This window comes from Mus caroli, chromosome 10 (assembly GCF_900094665.2).
Source record: "Mus caroli chromosome 10, CAROLI_EIJ_v1.1, whole genome shotgun sequence".
NCBI lineage: Eukaryota > Metazoa > Chordata > Mammalia > Rodentia > Muridae > Mus > Mus caroli.
Window position 1 is genome coordinate 54,510,793 of NC_034579.1, and position 14,925 is coordinate 54,525,717.

The 14,925-nt window shown below is 45.8% G+C and overlaps 1 protein-coding gene across 3 annotated transcripts in view; it reads left to right on the forward strand.

Annotated features, from left to right (window-relative positions):
• The window catches only part of Ascc1 (activating signal cointegrator 1 complex subunit 1), a 93,571-nt gene that overhangs the window by 28,273 nt on the left and 50,373 nt on the right, over positions 1-14,925 (forward strand). For all 3 annotated transcript variants that reach the window (XM_021174518.2, XM_021174519.2, XM_029482653.1), the window contains exon 6: positions 7,625-7,761. In XM_021174518.2, coding sequence (XP_021030177.1) covers positions 7,625-7,761 — 137 coding nt within the window. The remainder of the gene's footprint in view (positions 1-7,624; positions 7,762-14,925) is intronic.

Below are 14,925 nucleotides of genomic sequence, written 5' to 3' on the forward strand. Positions count from 1 at the left end.
CCCATTACAGATGACTGTGAGCCACCAAGTGGTTTCTGGGAATTGAACTCATGACCTCTGGAAGAGCAGCCAGTGCTTTTTAACTGCTGAGCCATCTCTCCATCCCGCAGTCAGGGTTTTTGACTCAAGACATGGGCAGACAGTGATTAACTGTGCACAACAACTTTCAAACATCTTCATGTATGTGTTAGGTACAAAGGAAACTCCAGTTCCCCAAAATTCCAAAAGACAGTCCAGTGAGCTAAACTTGGCTGATAGGAGGATTTCTGGCTATGAGATAAAAGCCAGCATTTTCAGGAACTTGTGAAACTGGTTCTCATCTACCAGAAAGAGTAATTTCCCTCTGGCAGAAGGGATAAATGTACCACCTTGTGTTGCCTATTAGCATATCAAAGTATATGCAGGACTTCAGGCACCCCCTGCCCCCAGCTCAAGTACCTGTTACATATTTCAAAGTCCAAGCTAGCCCTTCTCACCTCTTTCCCTACCCTAAAATCCCTCTAGCTCATGTCTTCCCTCCCCTCAGCTGCTCTTTCTGTTATCCTGCTGTCCTCCATATGTTGGCTGTCTCTGTTCTGCACCTGCTTCTCTGACCATGTTCTCTCTATTTCTCTATTCTGTGTCTCCTGCTGTTCTCCCCTGTATTGCAGACAGCCCTGGCCAGGTTCAGTCTACTACTGTCTCTGCTCTGGACTCTTCCAGATGCCTCTGGCTGTTCTCTCTCTCTCTCTCTCTCTCTCTCTCTCTCTCTCTCTCTCTCTCTCTCTCTCTCTCTGTCTCTGTCTCATATCTACAATATACATCTTCCCCATCCCTGCTCCCCTCACACCTCACCACCTGCAGTAGGTGGAGAGTTGGCCCAGAGAACAGGAGAGCAGGTCCCACCCCTCACAGGCTGCAGCTCTCAGGAGAGCAGATCCTGCCCCTCACAGACTGCAGCACTCAGGAGAGTGGGCCCCGCCCCTCACAGGCTGCAGCACTCAGGAGAGTGGGACCTGCCCCTCACCTAGCATAGAGCTGGCTGTGGTGCGAAAGTGTGGTTGAGTCACCCCAAGGACATGAGAATGGAGAGCTGGCCCTGTCCCTTGACAGCTGCTGCATTGGGTGCGCTATCCAGGCAGTGCTGGAGAGCTTGCCCTGGTGGTGTGGTGACCAACTCAGATAACACCCAGGCCCAGATCCAGGGTTTTGAGTTGGTCCACTCCAACATCTACTGCTGAGCAAGAGAGGGGCCAGTCCTGCAGATCCAAAGCTGTAGGATCTCCATGACACAGGCCAACAACAGAATATCTGAGAGGAATCCCAGTGAGGATCCAATATTGATAGTATAGCAAGAGCCCAGGCCTTGAACCAGAATTCATTGGCAGTGAACATTTACACATAAAAATGTGTGAACAAAAGGGTGTACTGTGAGAAATACTGTGGCACACTATGGATTCTACGAGGAGATGTATTTTTTAATTTATTTTGTGAGGGAGGTTACAAAGGTGCAGGGTGGGTGTAAAGGGATGGGGAGATGAGTAGGACTGGGGTTCCTGATGGGAAACTCACAAAGAATCAATAAAAGGTAAAACAAAACAAAAGCAGAGCTTAGAAAAGAAAAGAAAAGAAAAGAAATCTTTCATAACCATACCATAGAGTGGTTTATACAGTGTGGAGTACGAAAATCAGAAAGCCACTGGGTGAAATCTGTGATTTTATTTTATTATCTGATGCTCTAAATTGGGAAGTTAGACTGAGGGTCGACAGTTCACTTTAAAGATGCTGTCTGACAGCGTCCCATGGGCTGATTGAAACTTTCAGTGAAGGTTGGTAACAACAGAACTCCTAATCTGAAGTTCAAATGTCCAGGAAAGGAAGACTGTCCTTTGAGGGACACCTCCTCATCATCAATGCCACCGCTTAGTCCAGACCTCCTGATGGTATGCTCAGGTCACAGGGACCCCAAGGACCACGCAGGAGCCAATTCTGATGTAAATACACAAGGGTCTTTTTACAAGCTCGAAAGCAAGGACTCTCATGTCACCGTCACGTCATGTCAGAAGTGAGAGTCTCAAGTCTAGGGATGAGGGGTGTTTTGTAGTTACAGCAGCTTGGGTAATTTCCATACGGCAGGTCAGCAAGTTAATATTTTAAAAACTGTATTTCTGGTGTAATCTGTAGGAACCAAACACCTGACAAACAGGACGGCTAGTTTATCTGTTCTCTGCATGGTGTCTTAGGTTATCAAGAAGTACCTTGACCTTGCTGTTGTAGCCTGACTGACAGTTACCAAGGAGGGGCTGCCATAGGAAGTTTGCTCAAGTAGACTTTGCTCTGGAATTGGAGTTGGTTGGGCTTTACACCAACATACTGGGTAAAATCAGTTTTGAGTGATCAGGTCCCATTGGGTCACTCACTGGTCCTAATCCTAAGGAGTGGAGATGGATGGGAAGACATAAAATGAATTTTAATTTCCCTTCCCACAGGTGTATGCTAAGGTGCCCTCGTGTGTCAGGGACAGGGAATCCTCTTGGGAGCCAAGAGGAAGTCTGGCAGATAACAGAAAGAGATGTTTCTCAGTATAAGTCCAGCTGGGAGGCATTCTGCTAGTGACACACGCTCCTTCTCCCGGAATAGAAATAAACGTATATGTGAGCAACTTAGCTTTTAAAAAGTAAAATAAAATCATGTGTTTTTATAGAACTTGATAAAAATAGTCAGATGTACACATTCTCTCTCTCACACACACAGAGACATGCACACACAGTTTTCTGGCACCTTTATCTCTCTGGGCCTGGTCCACTTTGGCATCTCCATTGTCTGGTGGTCTGTTCCTATCTTGCCAGCATCTGCTCCTCTCTCTGTCTTCTCATGTCTGTGCAGGGGTGTTCAGGCTCAGCAGACAACCGTGCAGATCTTTGTCACCTTGACCTTTCTGGTCCAGCGTCCTCTTCTGCTCCAACGTCCTCTTCTGCTTGTCCTTTGGTCATGTCAGTGAAAGTGGTAGGATGTAGGCCCTGAATGTAGGGATACTGAGGTGGTCAGAGGTGGGACTTAACTTCTTCACACGGCTTCTCTTGTTCCAGTGAGTGAAATTGCACATCATCGAATATTTGTGTGTGTGTGTGTGTGTGTGTGTGTGTGTGTGTGTGTGGTGTCTGTTTATATCTTTTATCTATTCAATGGTATTTTTCTCTAAGTTTTTGAAGGTTCATTCTTATCTGTTTGTGTTTCTCTGTCTGGGTGTGGATGTGCATGAGCACGTGACGTCCAAAGAGGGCGTCAGGTGTCTCTTTGCATCCTTCTCTGCCTGCTGCTGTGAGAGAGGTCTCTTCCTGAACCTGGGGCTTGAATCTCTGCATGGCTAGACGTCAGCAAATCTCATCAAATCCTTCTGTACCCACCTCCCTTGCTGTTGGGGTTGCACATGTTTGTTGGAACTGCGTGACTTGTTGCATGGGACGGGTCCCCAGTCCATTTGTGGTGGAGTTGTGCATAGTGGAGTCACTTAGGGAGCATCCCATGCCTTTCCTAACATAGCAGGTGTTGCCCTGGGCTAGGGCAGTCGGGATGGCATGCCTTGCACTAAGACTGCCCTGAGACAGTTTTGCTGTGTAGCTCAGGCTGACCCTACACTCATGGCCCCCCTGCCTCAGCATCTTGAGAGCGTGCTAGCGTAAGTTACAGGCCATGCTGCCATGCCCTGCTTTAGAGCTGTTTGCTCCTTAATGTCACCTCTTTAATTAAATGAGGCAATTTGGGTTGATGGGTAGAATAATAAGACTCCTTCATCAGATACAGAAATAGCTCAAGCTCCATTAGCACCTAGAAAGTGGGTAATCTATTAACAACTGTTGCCAAGGCAGAAATGAGGCAAACCATGAACAGGGTGCAAGCTGTGTGTGGTAAATGTATTTCTTTGGGGTGCCTTATTAGACAAGAGATCTGATTATGGAACTTAAAATTTCAGAACTAGAATTTCTCCTGCTACTCTCCTATTTAGAGGAGAGTCTCAACATCTTTTCTCGTTTTCCATTTGCAGTGTGAGGTTAATGGAATATGCCGGTTACCCATAGTTAAGGGTATAAGGTGTGTGTATGGTACACTAGACATGGTCAGCCTGGAAGACATTCTCCAAAGTGAAGCCACTGAGGCTGTCTATTGCATGATTCCTTTTATGCCCTATATGCAGAGTAGGCAAATCCAGCGTCAGATTTCACACCAGAGCTTACCCTCGAGGACAGGAAATGATCACTCAATGTGTATGGAGTGCTGTGAGGAAATGAAAAAGTTGTGAAAATGAGGTGAGCCATTGATTACACAGTATAGTTATGCTAAATACCACTGAATCTCACATGTGGTTCCCAGAGACGAAGGGATGGGAATGTAAGCAGTGCCAGTGCCAGGGAAGGGACCTACCACCAAGCCACAGGTTCAGCCCTCGGAACTTAGTTTAATGCCAAGTATTGTTATCTGAAATACTGCAGTATCCTTAAGATAGAAAGAGTCCCGTATGTTTTGTTTTATTTGAGGCAGGGTCTCTCTCTATAGCCCATGTTGATCTAGAGATTACTATATAGCTCAGGTTGCTCCCAAACTCAAAACCCTCCTGCCTAAGCTTTCCAGTTGCTGCAGTTACAGATGTACTTCACCACACCCAACTTAAGTCCTCCACATTTTATAAAGAGTGTGCTGTTTTGGTCCTTTGGGAAAGTTTTCTCAGGGGAGGTCAGGAGGGACTCAGTTGCCATGAAATTATCAAAAGAGATAGTCTTCATTTTTGGAAACAGGATATCATTTTAGCCTGGGCCAGCCTTGAACTCCTCCTCATCTTTCTGTCTTCATCCCCCTAGTTCAGGAATTACAGACATACACTTGCACACCCAGTGCAGAAAGATTTCATTAAGATTCACTAAGAGCACGCACCGTGCAGAGGACCACATCCCTGTACTCACATCAGGCAGCTCACAGTCACCAGTAACTCAGCTCGAGGGGTCCAACACCCTCTGAACTCCAATTCCATGGAGCCTGACACCCTCTGCTCTATGCAGGTAGCTGCCTACATGAGTGCACATTGATTCAGATATACACAGACAAAGAAAGCTTTAAAATACTGCATTCTCTCTTTCCTGAGAACCCTTGTTTTATTGGGCTGCCATTTCTTTATTTCTTTAGAGTAAGATGATTAAAATCACAACCACCCACTTAGGCTCTGCCACCAAGTGTTACCCCCACGTCCCTAAATAATACTTAAAATTCACATGATAGTGAATTTTAAACCATAGAAGCCTGGCGTCTGGGAGTCCCACTACATCATGTCCAGCCACTCCAGAAAATGTAATGATGAAAGGCCACAGAAAGGGTTTATCACTGTAACTGCATGGGAAGAGGCAGCAAGCCTCCTTGGTCCATCTCGGCAGGTGCCAACAGGAGCCTTAGGTTCACATATCACAGGGGAAGAAGTTGGGTATGGGCACGAGGCATGCATAGCTAAACAGTTGTGGTCAAACCATGTGTGGGTCTGTCAGACTCTGGACTCTGGGTAGTCTTATTGCTTGTACAGGCCATTTTGTCCCTGCTTGGCGCCTGGGTGAAGAACTTGGTTTTGGGATGATCTGTCTGTATGTGACACTATTCTGAACTGCGGTTCCAGGGACCCGAAATTGTCCTGGTGATGCTGGAAAACTTTAGTTATCTTATCTTGGTGTCTTAATCCAGTGTGGAGGAGGATGCCAGGCTTTAGGTGGACATTCCTTAAGTGATTCACATGCAGAGTTGAGCAGGAATCTGACCCCAAGTTTTCAAAGGAAAGGTGCAACATGAAGGCAGAGCTGTGGGCATTTGTCCTGCCTTAGCCACTCAGCCAGGGCCAGGTGAAGAGTTGGTGCTTTAGTGCAAAAGTCTCCTCTTAAGTTCCTCTCTTAAGCTTATCAAATTAACCATTTTAACATGAGTGGTTCAGTAGCATTAAATACTTTGATAGAGCACAAGTACCAGCTGTGTGTCACTTTGTAACATTTTATTTGTAACATTCTATCCTTTCTGCCCATTCATAGTTGCTCCCTGCCTCCTCTATCCCTAGCAGCCACCAATTTGTGTTCTGTTCGCTAAACTCTGGACGCCTTGTATAAATGATAATAAACAATAATACATTCCCTCTGTCCATGTTTCTTTGGTTCAACTCATGTTTTTGGCACCTGGCTCCAGTGTATGCTGTTGTTTCCCCAGCCGTCTTTACCGTTTGTTGATACACATTTGGGTAGTCTCATTTCTTGGCTACATAAATAGCACTTTGAGGGGTGTGTGTGTGTGTGTGTGCGCGCGTGCATGCGTGCGTGCGTGTGTGTGCATGCTTCTGAGTGGGTCTGTTTTCAGTCCCCTGGGCGTGTACCTGGAGTGCAGTTGTTGGTTGCCAGGTAGTTCTGTCTGGCTTTTCCTCAGTGTCCCTAAGCTTTCCCAGTGGCTGGCCTGGATTACTTTCCTTTCCTGGCATTGTCTGAGGCTGCAATTTCTGGCAACCTTGTCAGTCATTTTTCCCCCTCTTGCATTATTTTGAGAGTTAGTACCTCATTGTGGCTTGCTCTGTATTTCCCTAAATTACTAATGGTGCTGAAGATCCTTGTGCATTGTCCTTACAGCTGTCTGTGTTTCTTCTTTGGGACGATATCATCTAAATCCTCTCTGTTTTGAAGATTAGGTTGTGTTTTCATTTTTGAGTTGCAGGAGTGATTATGTATTTTGGATACTTTAACAAATGACACAAACACTTCTGTTCTGCAGGCGCTCTTCTTTCCTGCATTCTCTGGTTTCTTCCTTTCTCTTCTCCTTTGCTCCCCTTTGCTTTCCTCCCTCCCCTCTCTCCCTGTCCTTTCTTCTCCTCCTTCCTCTGGCTCTCTTCTCTCCCCTCTTCTTCCTTCCGCTTCCCTCTGCTTCTTCTTTCTCCCCTCTGCTCCCCTCTTCCCTCCCCTCTCCTTCCCCCCCACACCTCCTTACCCCCTCCCTTGTTTCTTTGGTTCCCTTTGCCTCACTGTGTAGCCCAGGCATGATCTTCTTGAGCTCATGATCTTCTTGCCTCCTTAGTGCAAGAATCACAGGTACGCCGCTTGTGCTTGGTTGGTCTTACCACTTATGTATTCAGTTTGTGAATTTCCATTAAGTCCAGTTTCCCAATGCCTCTTTGTTGGTTTTTGCTTATACTGTATATCTAAGAACTCATTGCCAATGCAGGGTCATAGGATATTAATTTTACTTATTTTCTGAAAGATTTGTGGCTTAACTTTATGTGTAAGTCACTGTTCCATTTTGAACTAATTTTTATGCACAGCTGTGCTTTGTCTGTGCCCTTCCCATGTGTAGACATTGCCTGCTACATGGGTTTATCATCTTGTTCTCAGTTACAGTCATGACACTTACTTATGTGTTTTGTTTTGTGTTTTTGAGACAGTATTACTCTGTAGCCTTGGCTGGCCTGGAACTTGCTGTGTAAACCAGGCTGCCTTGGAACCCACAGAGCTCCACCTGCTTCCAGGTCTTCGGAATGCTGGGATCAGAGGCGTGTGCCACCTCGCCAGCTTTGCCATAGTTACTCTTGCCGTTTGCTTCTATTTGAGCTGAGTTTCTTGTTTCTCTTCCCTGTCAACAGGATCGTGGAGTGGATAGCACCATTTTTCAGAATCCCAAAAAGCTTCACCTAACTATTGGGATGTTGGTGCTTCTAAGTGAGCAGGAGATCCAGCACACGTGTGAGATCCTGCAGCGCTGTAAGGAGGAGTTCATTAAGTAAGTACTAGGTAGCAATGAGGAGGGAGCTCAGCCTGGGCGGGGGGCTTTCCGAATCACACATGTGGTTGGGAATCAGGTGAGGGTCTCACTTGTATGTATGTGTACCTTGTGTATGCCTTAGTGCCTACAAAGTTTGGAAAGGTATCAGATCTGGGATTAGCATGACAGAGAGTTGTAAGCCACCATGTAGGTGTTGGGAAACAGCTTGGTCCTCTGCAAGAACAAGTGTTCTTAACTGCCGAGCCACCTCTCCAGCCCTGATTTGTACATGTGTAGTGCTTAACATTGGACTGTCACCTGCGAGTTTAAAAATTGACTTAAAGCACACATTTACAGTTTAGAGTTGTACTAATTGATAGACAAATATTGTTCTTAAACAGTATAGCCGGTTGTTTGATCCAGAGTAGCATATTGCTACAACTCCATTGGCTTAAAACAACACACTTAAAAGAACATCTGGTTTACCATCTGTGGGTCAGGAGTGGGAGGGAAGTCAGCCCAGGCTGGGATCTTCTCAGTATCACAGGCTTGTCTGTAGATGAGGGAGCTGGGTGACACGGGGATTTTATTGTTTGCTTACTTGTTTATAAAAAGTACAAACGCATATACCCACGCAGTGACACGCATGTGAAGGTCAGAGGCAGCCTGCAGTTCTTTCCTTCCTCTGTGTACTTCCAGGGATCAACTCCAGGCTCACACATGGCTGCCCAGTACCTTTACCTGCTGAGCCGTCTCTCCAGTCTATGTCAGAAGATTTGTATGGTTTCACTGGACTGAAATCACATATTGGCAGAGCTGGGATCCTTTTTAGTTCTCAGGAAAAGTATCTATTTTCTTGCCTTTAAAGCCTAGCTTTTAGAGGTCTCTCACATTACTCACCTAGTGACTTCTTTTCTCTACCTCTAATTCTTATGTGGCATTGTTTGCACCTTCAGTTGACCCTGCTGCTGTGATTGCAGCAGGAACAAGCTGTTGGCCTTTAAGAACTCTGACTTGAGTGAATGCATCTATATAATTAAACCAGTCCCTATTACCAAGCCCCTTACCCAAGACATGGAAGAGAGTAGGGCCTAGTCCTCCGGGAGGGCCTACCACAGTAGTGCAGACTGTACTGCAGCACTCCTTAGTGAAGAGACACTGACAGATCATCCCTCCTGTTCTCCCCCACCCTGCCATTTCTAGTTACTTATGAATAGCGTGGGCTCACTGTGCTGCCTCAGCCTCTTGAGTAGCTGGGACTTTCTGTTGCCTAGGCTAGTCTCAGATTCTGAGGCTCAATCCTCCATGCTTAGCTTAGTGTTAGGATTATAGGTGTGCACCACTGTACCTGCCTAAAATTAAAATGTGAAGAGGAGGAGGAGGGGAAAGAGGAGGAGGGGGAAGAAGAGGGGAGAAGAGGAGGAGGAGGATGAAGAGGAGGGGAAAGAAGGGGGAAGAAGAAGAAGAGGGAGAAGAAGAGGCAGAGGGAGAAGAGGAGGAGGGGAAGAGGAGAATGGAGAAGAGGATGAGGAGGGAAGAGGAGGAAGAAAAGGAGAAGGATAAGGAAGAAGAAGAAGAAAAAGAGGAGGAGGAGGAGGCGGCAGAGGAGGTGGAGAAAAGCAGCTGTGATGACGACACATGTAGTCCCAGGAGGCTAAGGCAGAAATATCTTAAATTTGAGGCTCACTAATGTGGTATGGTGGTATGTGCCTGTGAGCCCACAACTTGGAGATGGAGCAGTAGAGTAAATGTAGATATTTTTATTTTAGTTAATAAGAATCTCAAGCGAGACATGGTGGTACACACCTGTCATCCCAGGCCTCTGGAGGCAGAGGCTGTGGGTTTGAGGCTAGCCTGGTCTACTTAGAGAGTTCTGGGCAGTTTCGTATCTCAAAAAACGGAGAAGAAAAAATCAACTCAGGAAGTTTCCTGGGGCAGGCTGACTTGTTACTTTTTTTTTTTTAACTGTAAAAATTTAATTTACACATATGTCTGACACGGAAGTATCATTTTACAGAACTTCCTCTCTCTCTCTCTCTTTCCCCCTCTTTCTCTCTATCTCTTCCTCCCTCCCTTTCTTCCTCTCCCTCCTTCTGGCGTCTACTTTAATTTTCACAGATGGTTTTTCTCCTTTCCTTTCCATGAGATTTGGTGAGGTGGTGAGATTTGGTGAGGTGGTGGGGTGGCACCATCAGGTCTAAACTGAGGTAGGGCATTCTGTCCATCCAGACTCCAGAGAGCTTGCCTGACTACCTTGCTGTGACTAGCAGCCTACAGTAATGCCACTTGACACAGGGACTGGGACACACATAAGAATGGAGGACTTTTGCTTTGGATGTCTTGATGGCATTGGCTTGACAATAAATATCCTTGGATATTTATTGGGAAGAAATGGCCGTGGCCCTGTTGGCACAGCTGATGTTTCTTCTGTTTTGGTCATCTAGAAGTCAGTACTCAAAAGTACCCTTTCTCGCTTTTTACTTAAGACTGATGAAGAGAAATTTGAAAACTAACTCTCCCAAATAGATTTTGGAGAATTCTATTATTGGGCTGGGAGACAGGTTCCTGAGCCCCTGCACAGCTTGAATCTGGGACCCCTCATCAGGAGTGATGCAGGAATGAAGACAGACAATAAAGAAAGGACAGACATATGTACAAAGAAGCTGGCATTGGGCGGGCTGGGATCTCTGATGGGGAGACTGTAGTCCCTAGAAGCTCAGTGTGTTTGTTCTATGTGTTGAGTGGGGAGGCTGTTGCATAGAGCTGAAGATGGGTTACTACAGATAGACGAACAAGAAGGCAGGCCTGTGATATACAGTCGAACAAGGAAGCAGGTTTGCCAGTCTTGGTAGCAGCAAGTCTTTATAGGGGATCAGTCTTCAGGCCACGAACATCTGTGGGGAGGGGCTATACCTATACATTTTCTGTACACACCATCAGCATTCAGAGCAGAAGAAGGCTTAGCATCTCTCAGAGCCTCACCCAGGAAGGGTTTCTCCCTGCCGTGGATTGAAACATGGGCTCCTTGACACGTCAGTCACACACATCTACTCAAGACTTGATTTGCTCAGGGCTTCCTCTGCATCCCGCAGTGGCTCAGTGGAGAGAGTGCTTTATACACAAGCATGATGCCTGAGTTTGTACCTCCAGAACCCATGTAAAGCCAGATGCAGCAGCACACACCTGCAGTCCCAGCATCCCTGTGGTGAGATGGGAGCCTGAGAAAGAAAGCTCATGTATTGCGCGCCGCTTTTGTGTCCCCCTGGTAAGAACACGCTCAGGGCAACCGGAATCTTCTGCAGCACAAACTTTATTGCTTACCCCATCAGGAGCCAGTGGAGAAAGGAGCCAGAGAGAGAGAGAGATGGCGGAGCCCCCTCCCTTTTATGGAGGACTGTCCTCCGCCTCGGACGTGTCACTCCCTGATTGGCTGCAGCCCATCAGCCGGAGTTGTCGTCACGGGAAAGGCAGAGCACATGGCGTGGAAAGCTACCCCGGCACATGCGCAGCTTGCTTGTTTACTACTTAGAACACGGGTGTCAGTGCCATCAGCGCCATCTTATAATGGCGAATGTGAAGGCGGCTCCTTACACTCATGGACTAGCTAGCTAGAGTATACAACGATGAACAATGAGAGGTCCTCAGCTGAGGTAGAAAACAAGGTCAAATCCCTGAGGTTAGTCTCCACACAAGCACCAGCACATATGTGTGCTCATTCCCACATGGACTCACAAAGCCCTTTTTTTGTAAACCACATGATTATATACAGGTACCATATTCTAACATGGCCTTGTAGGAATGGGTCACCTGGCTCAATGGGTAAAACAAAGAGAAAGGATCTAAAGTCTTTCTCTGGGTTGCATATAAGACTCTGTAGTACATTGATTTGTTTGGGGGTTAATTACCCTTCTTTCTCTTCTCCTCATCCTCCTCATCCTCCTCTTTCTCCTCCTCTTCTTCCCTTTCTTCCTCCTCCTCCTCTCCCTCCTCTCCGTCTTCTTCCTTCTTCCTCTCCTTCTCTTCCTCCCTCTCCCCTCCCCGCTTTCCCCTCTTCCCTTCTTCTATATAAACCTGGCTGTCCTGGTAGGTTTAGGCCGTATAGACCAGGCTGGCTATGTCCTCACACAGATCCTCCTGCCTCTGCTTCTAGCTTTGCTTCCTGAGTGCTGGGGTTAAAGTTGTGTGTCATCACTCCTCCTTGTCAGTTATCCATTTTCCATTGTCACTTGAAGATAAGAGAACTACTTGTTTACTGGTTTTCTGAGACTGGGTCTTCTTGTGTAGCTCAACCTTATCTGTTCCTTGTGACCCCTGCCTTAGCCCCTGAGCAATAAGCTATCCAGCCTGTACCACCAGTCTCCACAGAGACAGATTTTTTTTTTTTTTTAGCATAATCAAATACTGGTTGAGTTTTAAGGTGAGCCTGTTCTTTTGGTTCTTATTCTTTGCTCTATGGCAGACATGGTTATTTTCTTTTTAATTTTTTGAAACAGGGTCTCTCTCTATAGCCCTGGCTATCTTGGAACTCACTGTGTAGAATCAGGCTGGCCTCAAACTCACAGAGATCTGCCTACCTTTACCTCCCCAATGCTGGGGGGATTAAAGGTGTGCACCACTACATTCGTTTTATTTTTATTTTTTTACTTTTTATTTTATTTTATTTTATTTTTTTTTTTTGGTTTTTCGAGACAGGGTTTCTCTGTATAGCCCTGGCTGTCCTGGAACTCACTTTGTAGACCAGGCTGGCCTCGAACTCAGAAATCCGCCTGCCTCTGCCTCCCGAGTGCTGGGATTAAAGGCGTGCACCACCACGCCCGGCTCGTTTTATTTTTAAATCTTACTTAAAGCTCAAAATAATTTAGTGTCCATCATTAGATAGTTGCATTTTTCTTTGTATAAGATTGAAAAATATTTAAAGGTCTCACACTTCAATATATTCCCAATTCTCTTTTTGCGCAACTGAACTTAAAGTAGCTACACTTTCCTGGCTGCCACTGGGATAATCCTAAGGTAAAAAAATGTAGAGTTAGATAAAATATTTATGTAGTGAAGTATTTGTTCTTCTCGCCTTAAGAAAGTCAGGCCACAGGTTTTAATCACTGGGTTTTAATCCTAAGCTGTGGGCAGACCTAGCGAGTTCTTCCCTTTTGTGTACTTAGTGACTTTCGTGACTCACTGCCAAATTGGAGCCTGGAAGCGTGTCAGAGAGTGTGCCGGGAATAAAGAGCAGTCCTAATAGTGCTAAGCCTCTGACATGACAAGATGAAAACGGTAATTGTGGTTTTTCAAATTCAGCAAAGCTTTTGAAATAGGACAAAGTTGCCCTGCCAGAAATCTGCAGTGCATGCAGAAAGATGTTTAAAGATGCTGTTTTCAAAAGGCTGGGAGGATTGGAGACCAGCAAGTAAAACACTCAAGCCTCCCAGGGCTCTTCTCCTTCCCTTTGTGCTGTGTGCACTTGTTTAAAACATTTACAGGGCAAACTCACACCTCCCATGTCAGATGAGGGTCAGAGTCAGGTGTCTGCAGTGCTTAGGGTAGGACCAGTTTCCCCAAGTAAGAGGCTTCACTTAGAAAAACAATGTATTAAACTCCGGTGGATAAATTGTCTTTTATTTTCAGCCACCTTTGTCCATAGCCTTTGCCATGGATATGCAGGAAGGACGCCACTGTGTAATGGCGTTTCTAACCCCAACCTGCTCTGCTGTAAAGATCTCAAAATAAAATGGGCAAAGGAAGACACTAAAACTAAGAGGACCAGTGTAGACTGTGCCGTAGCCTAATGTGATGGCATTTCAAGTTGGAATATTAAAGTAAACATGACTTATATTGGATTTGATAAAGCCACAGCTCCTGGGTATTTGAAGGAAGTGGGTAGTTGAATCTGGAGGTAGTTGTTGAAACTAAAGGGTGCTCTCTAACCAGAACCCAGATATTCATGGAAATTCTTAAGGCTGAGGCTCATGCAGCTTTAGAGATGTTGAATGGATTATTCAGTGTTGAGGAGACTCTGATGCTCAAATGTGTCCCTTGTGACTGTTCCCTCTGGGATGTAGGACAAAAACAGGGCAGTGGCCCTGAGTATTTGCTTTCACAAACATGAAGCAGTTCCTTGTCAGCTTCAGCATCTGTCTCCTGAAGAGGCTGATAGTAAAAAATTAAAATAAATAAATAAAAGGCAGAGACCCTCACAGGCAAGGGCTTCAGCAAGAGGGACAAGGGGGTGGGCAAGAGAAGTGAGCATTGGCAGATGGTAATTTCTAATTATTGCTTCAGATGTCATCTTCTAGCCACTAAGACAGAGAGCATTAAAGAGGCTTCTCACTTACGTTCTTTCACCTTTCTCTTTGTAAACCGTGAGGCAGTTTGCAGGTCATAGATAAGCCTGTTGAGTTTATCCAGCTTCTTATCTCGGCCCAACATCCCATTCCAAGGATTTACATTAGTATATAAGGAGGATGTGTGCTGTTCAGAGATGGGGGCTTGCTTGGCAGTCCTCAGCACCAAGGAGAAGAGCAAGAGAGGGAGAATTGGGACTTGCAAATCAACATAGACAGTAACTGTGCTTACGCATCAAAATTTGGTGCTGTTTGATAAAATCAGTGTACTTAAACAAGTTCTACAAAGACACCTACCAATTCATGGTAGTTATTACCTGGTAAGAAGGAGTTGGACAGTCTGCATAGTGCTCACCCTGCAATGTCAGTGCTTGGGAGACAGAAGTTTGCTTCAGGTTCAAGCTGTCTTGGGCTACATACCCCTAACACTGCATGAGCTACAGACACAGTGTGACCTGTCTCATAAAACAACAAAACACAGGAGAGAGTTTGGGCTCTCAGTCCATGAAAACGTAGTCATGTCAATCGTACTGATGCTAAGCAGCACCTTCTAACAAACTGCAGGTGGGGAAAGAAAGGTTCACACAGCTCTTCCATGAAGCATTAAATAAAACCTGGTAAGAAGGTGGTAGTGCTGACCTAACTATGCAGGGTTGGTATTTAACTTTTTTTATTAATATGTGTATGTGTGCCTATGGGGTTCCTATACCACTGCATGCTTGTGGAAGTCAAAGGACAGCTTTCAGGAGTCTGTCATCTCCTCCCACCTGGTGGAAGTGGTTTCTGCTGTCCTGCTACTCCAGACTAGCTGGCCAGTGAGCCGAGCTTCTGGACGATTTTTCCG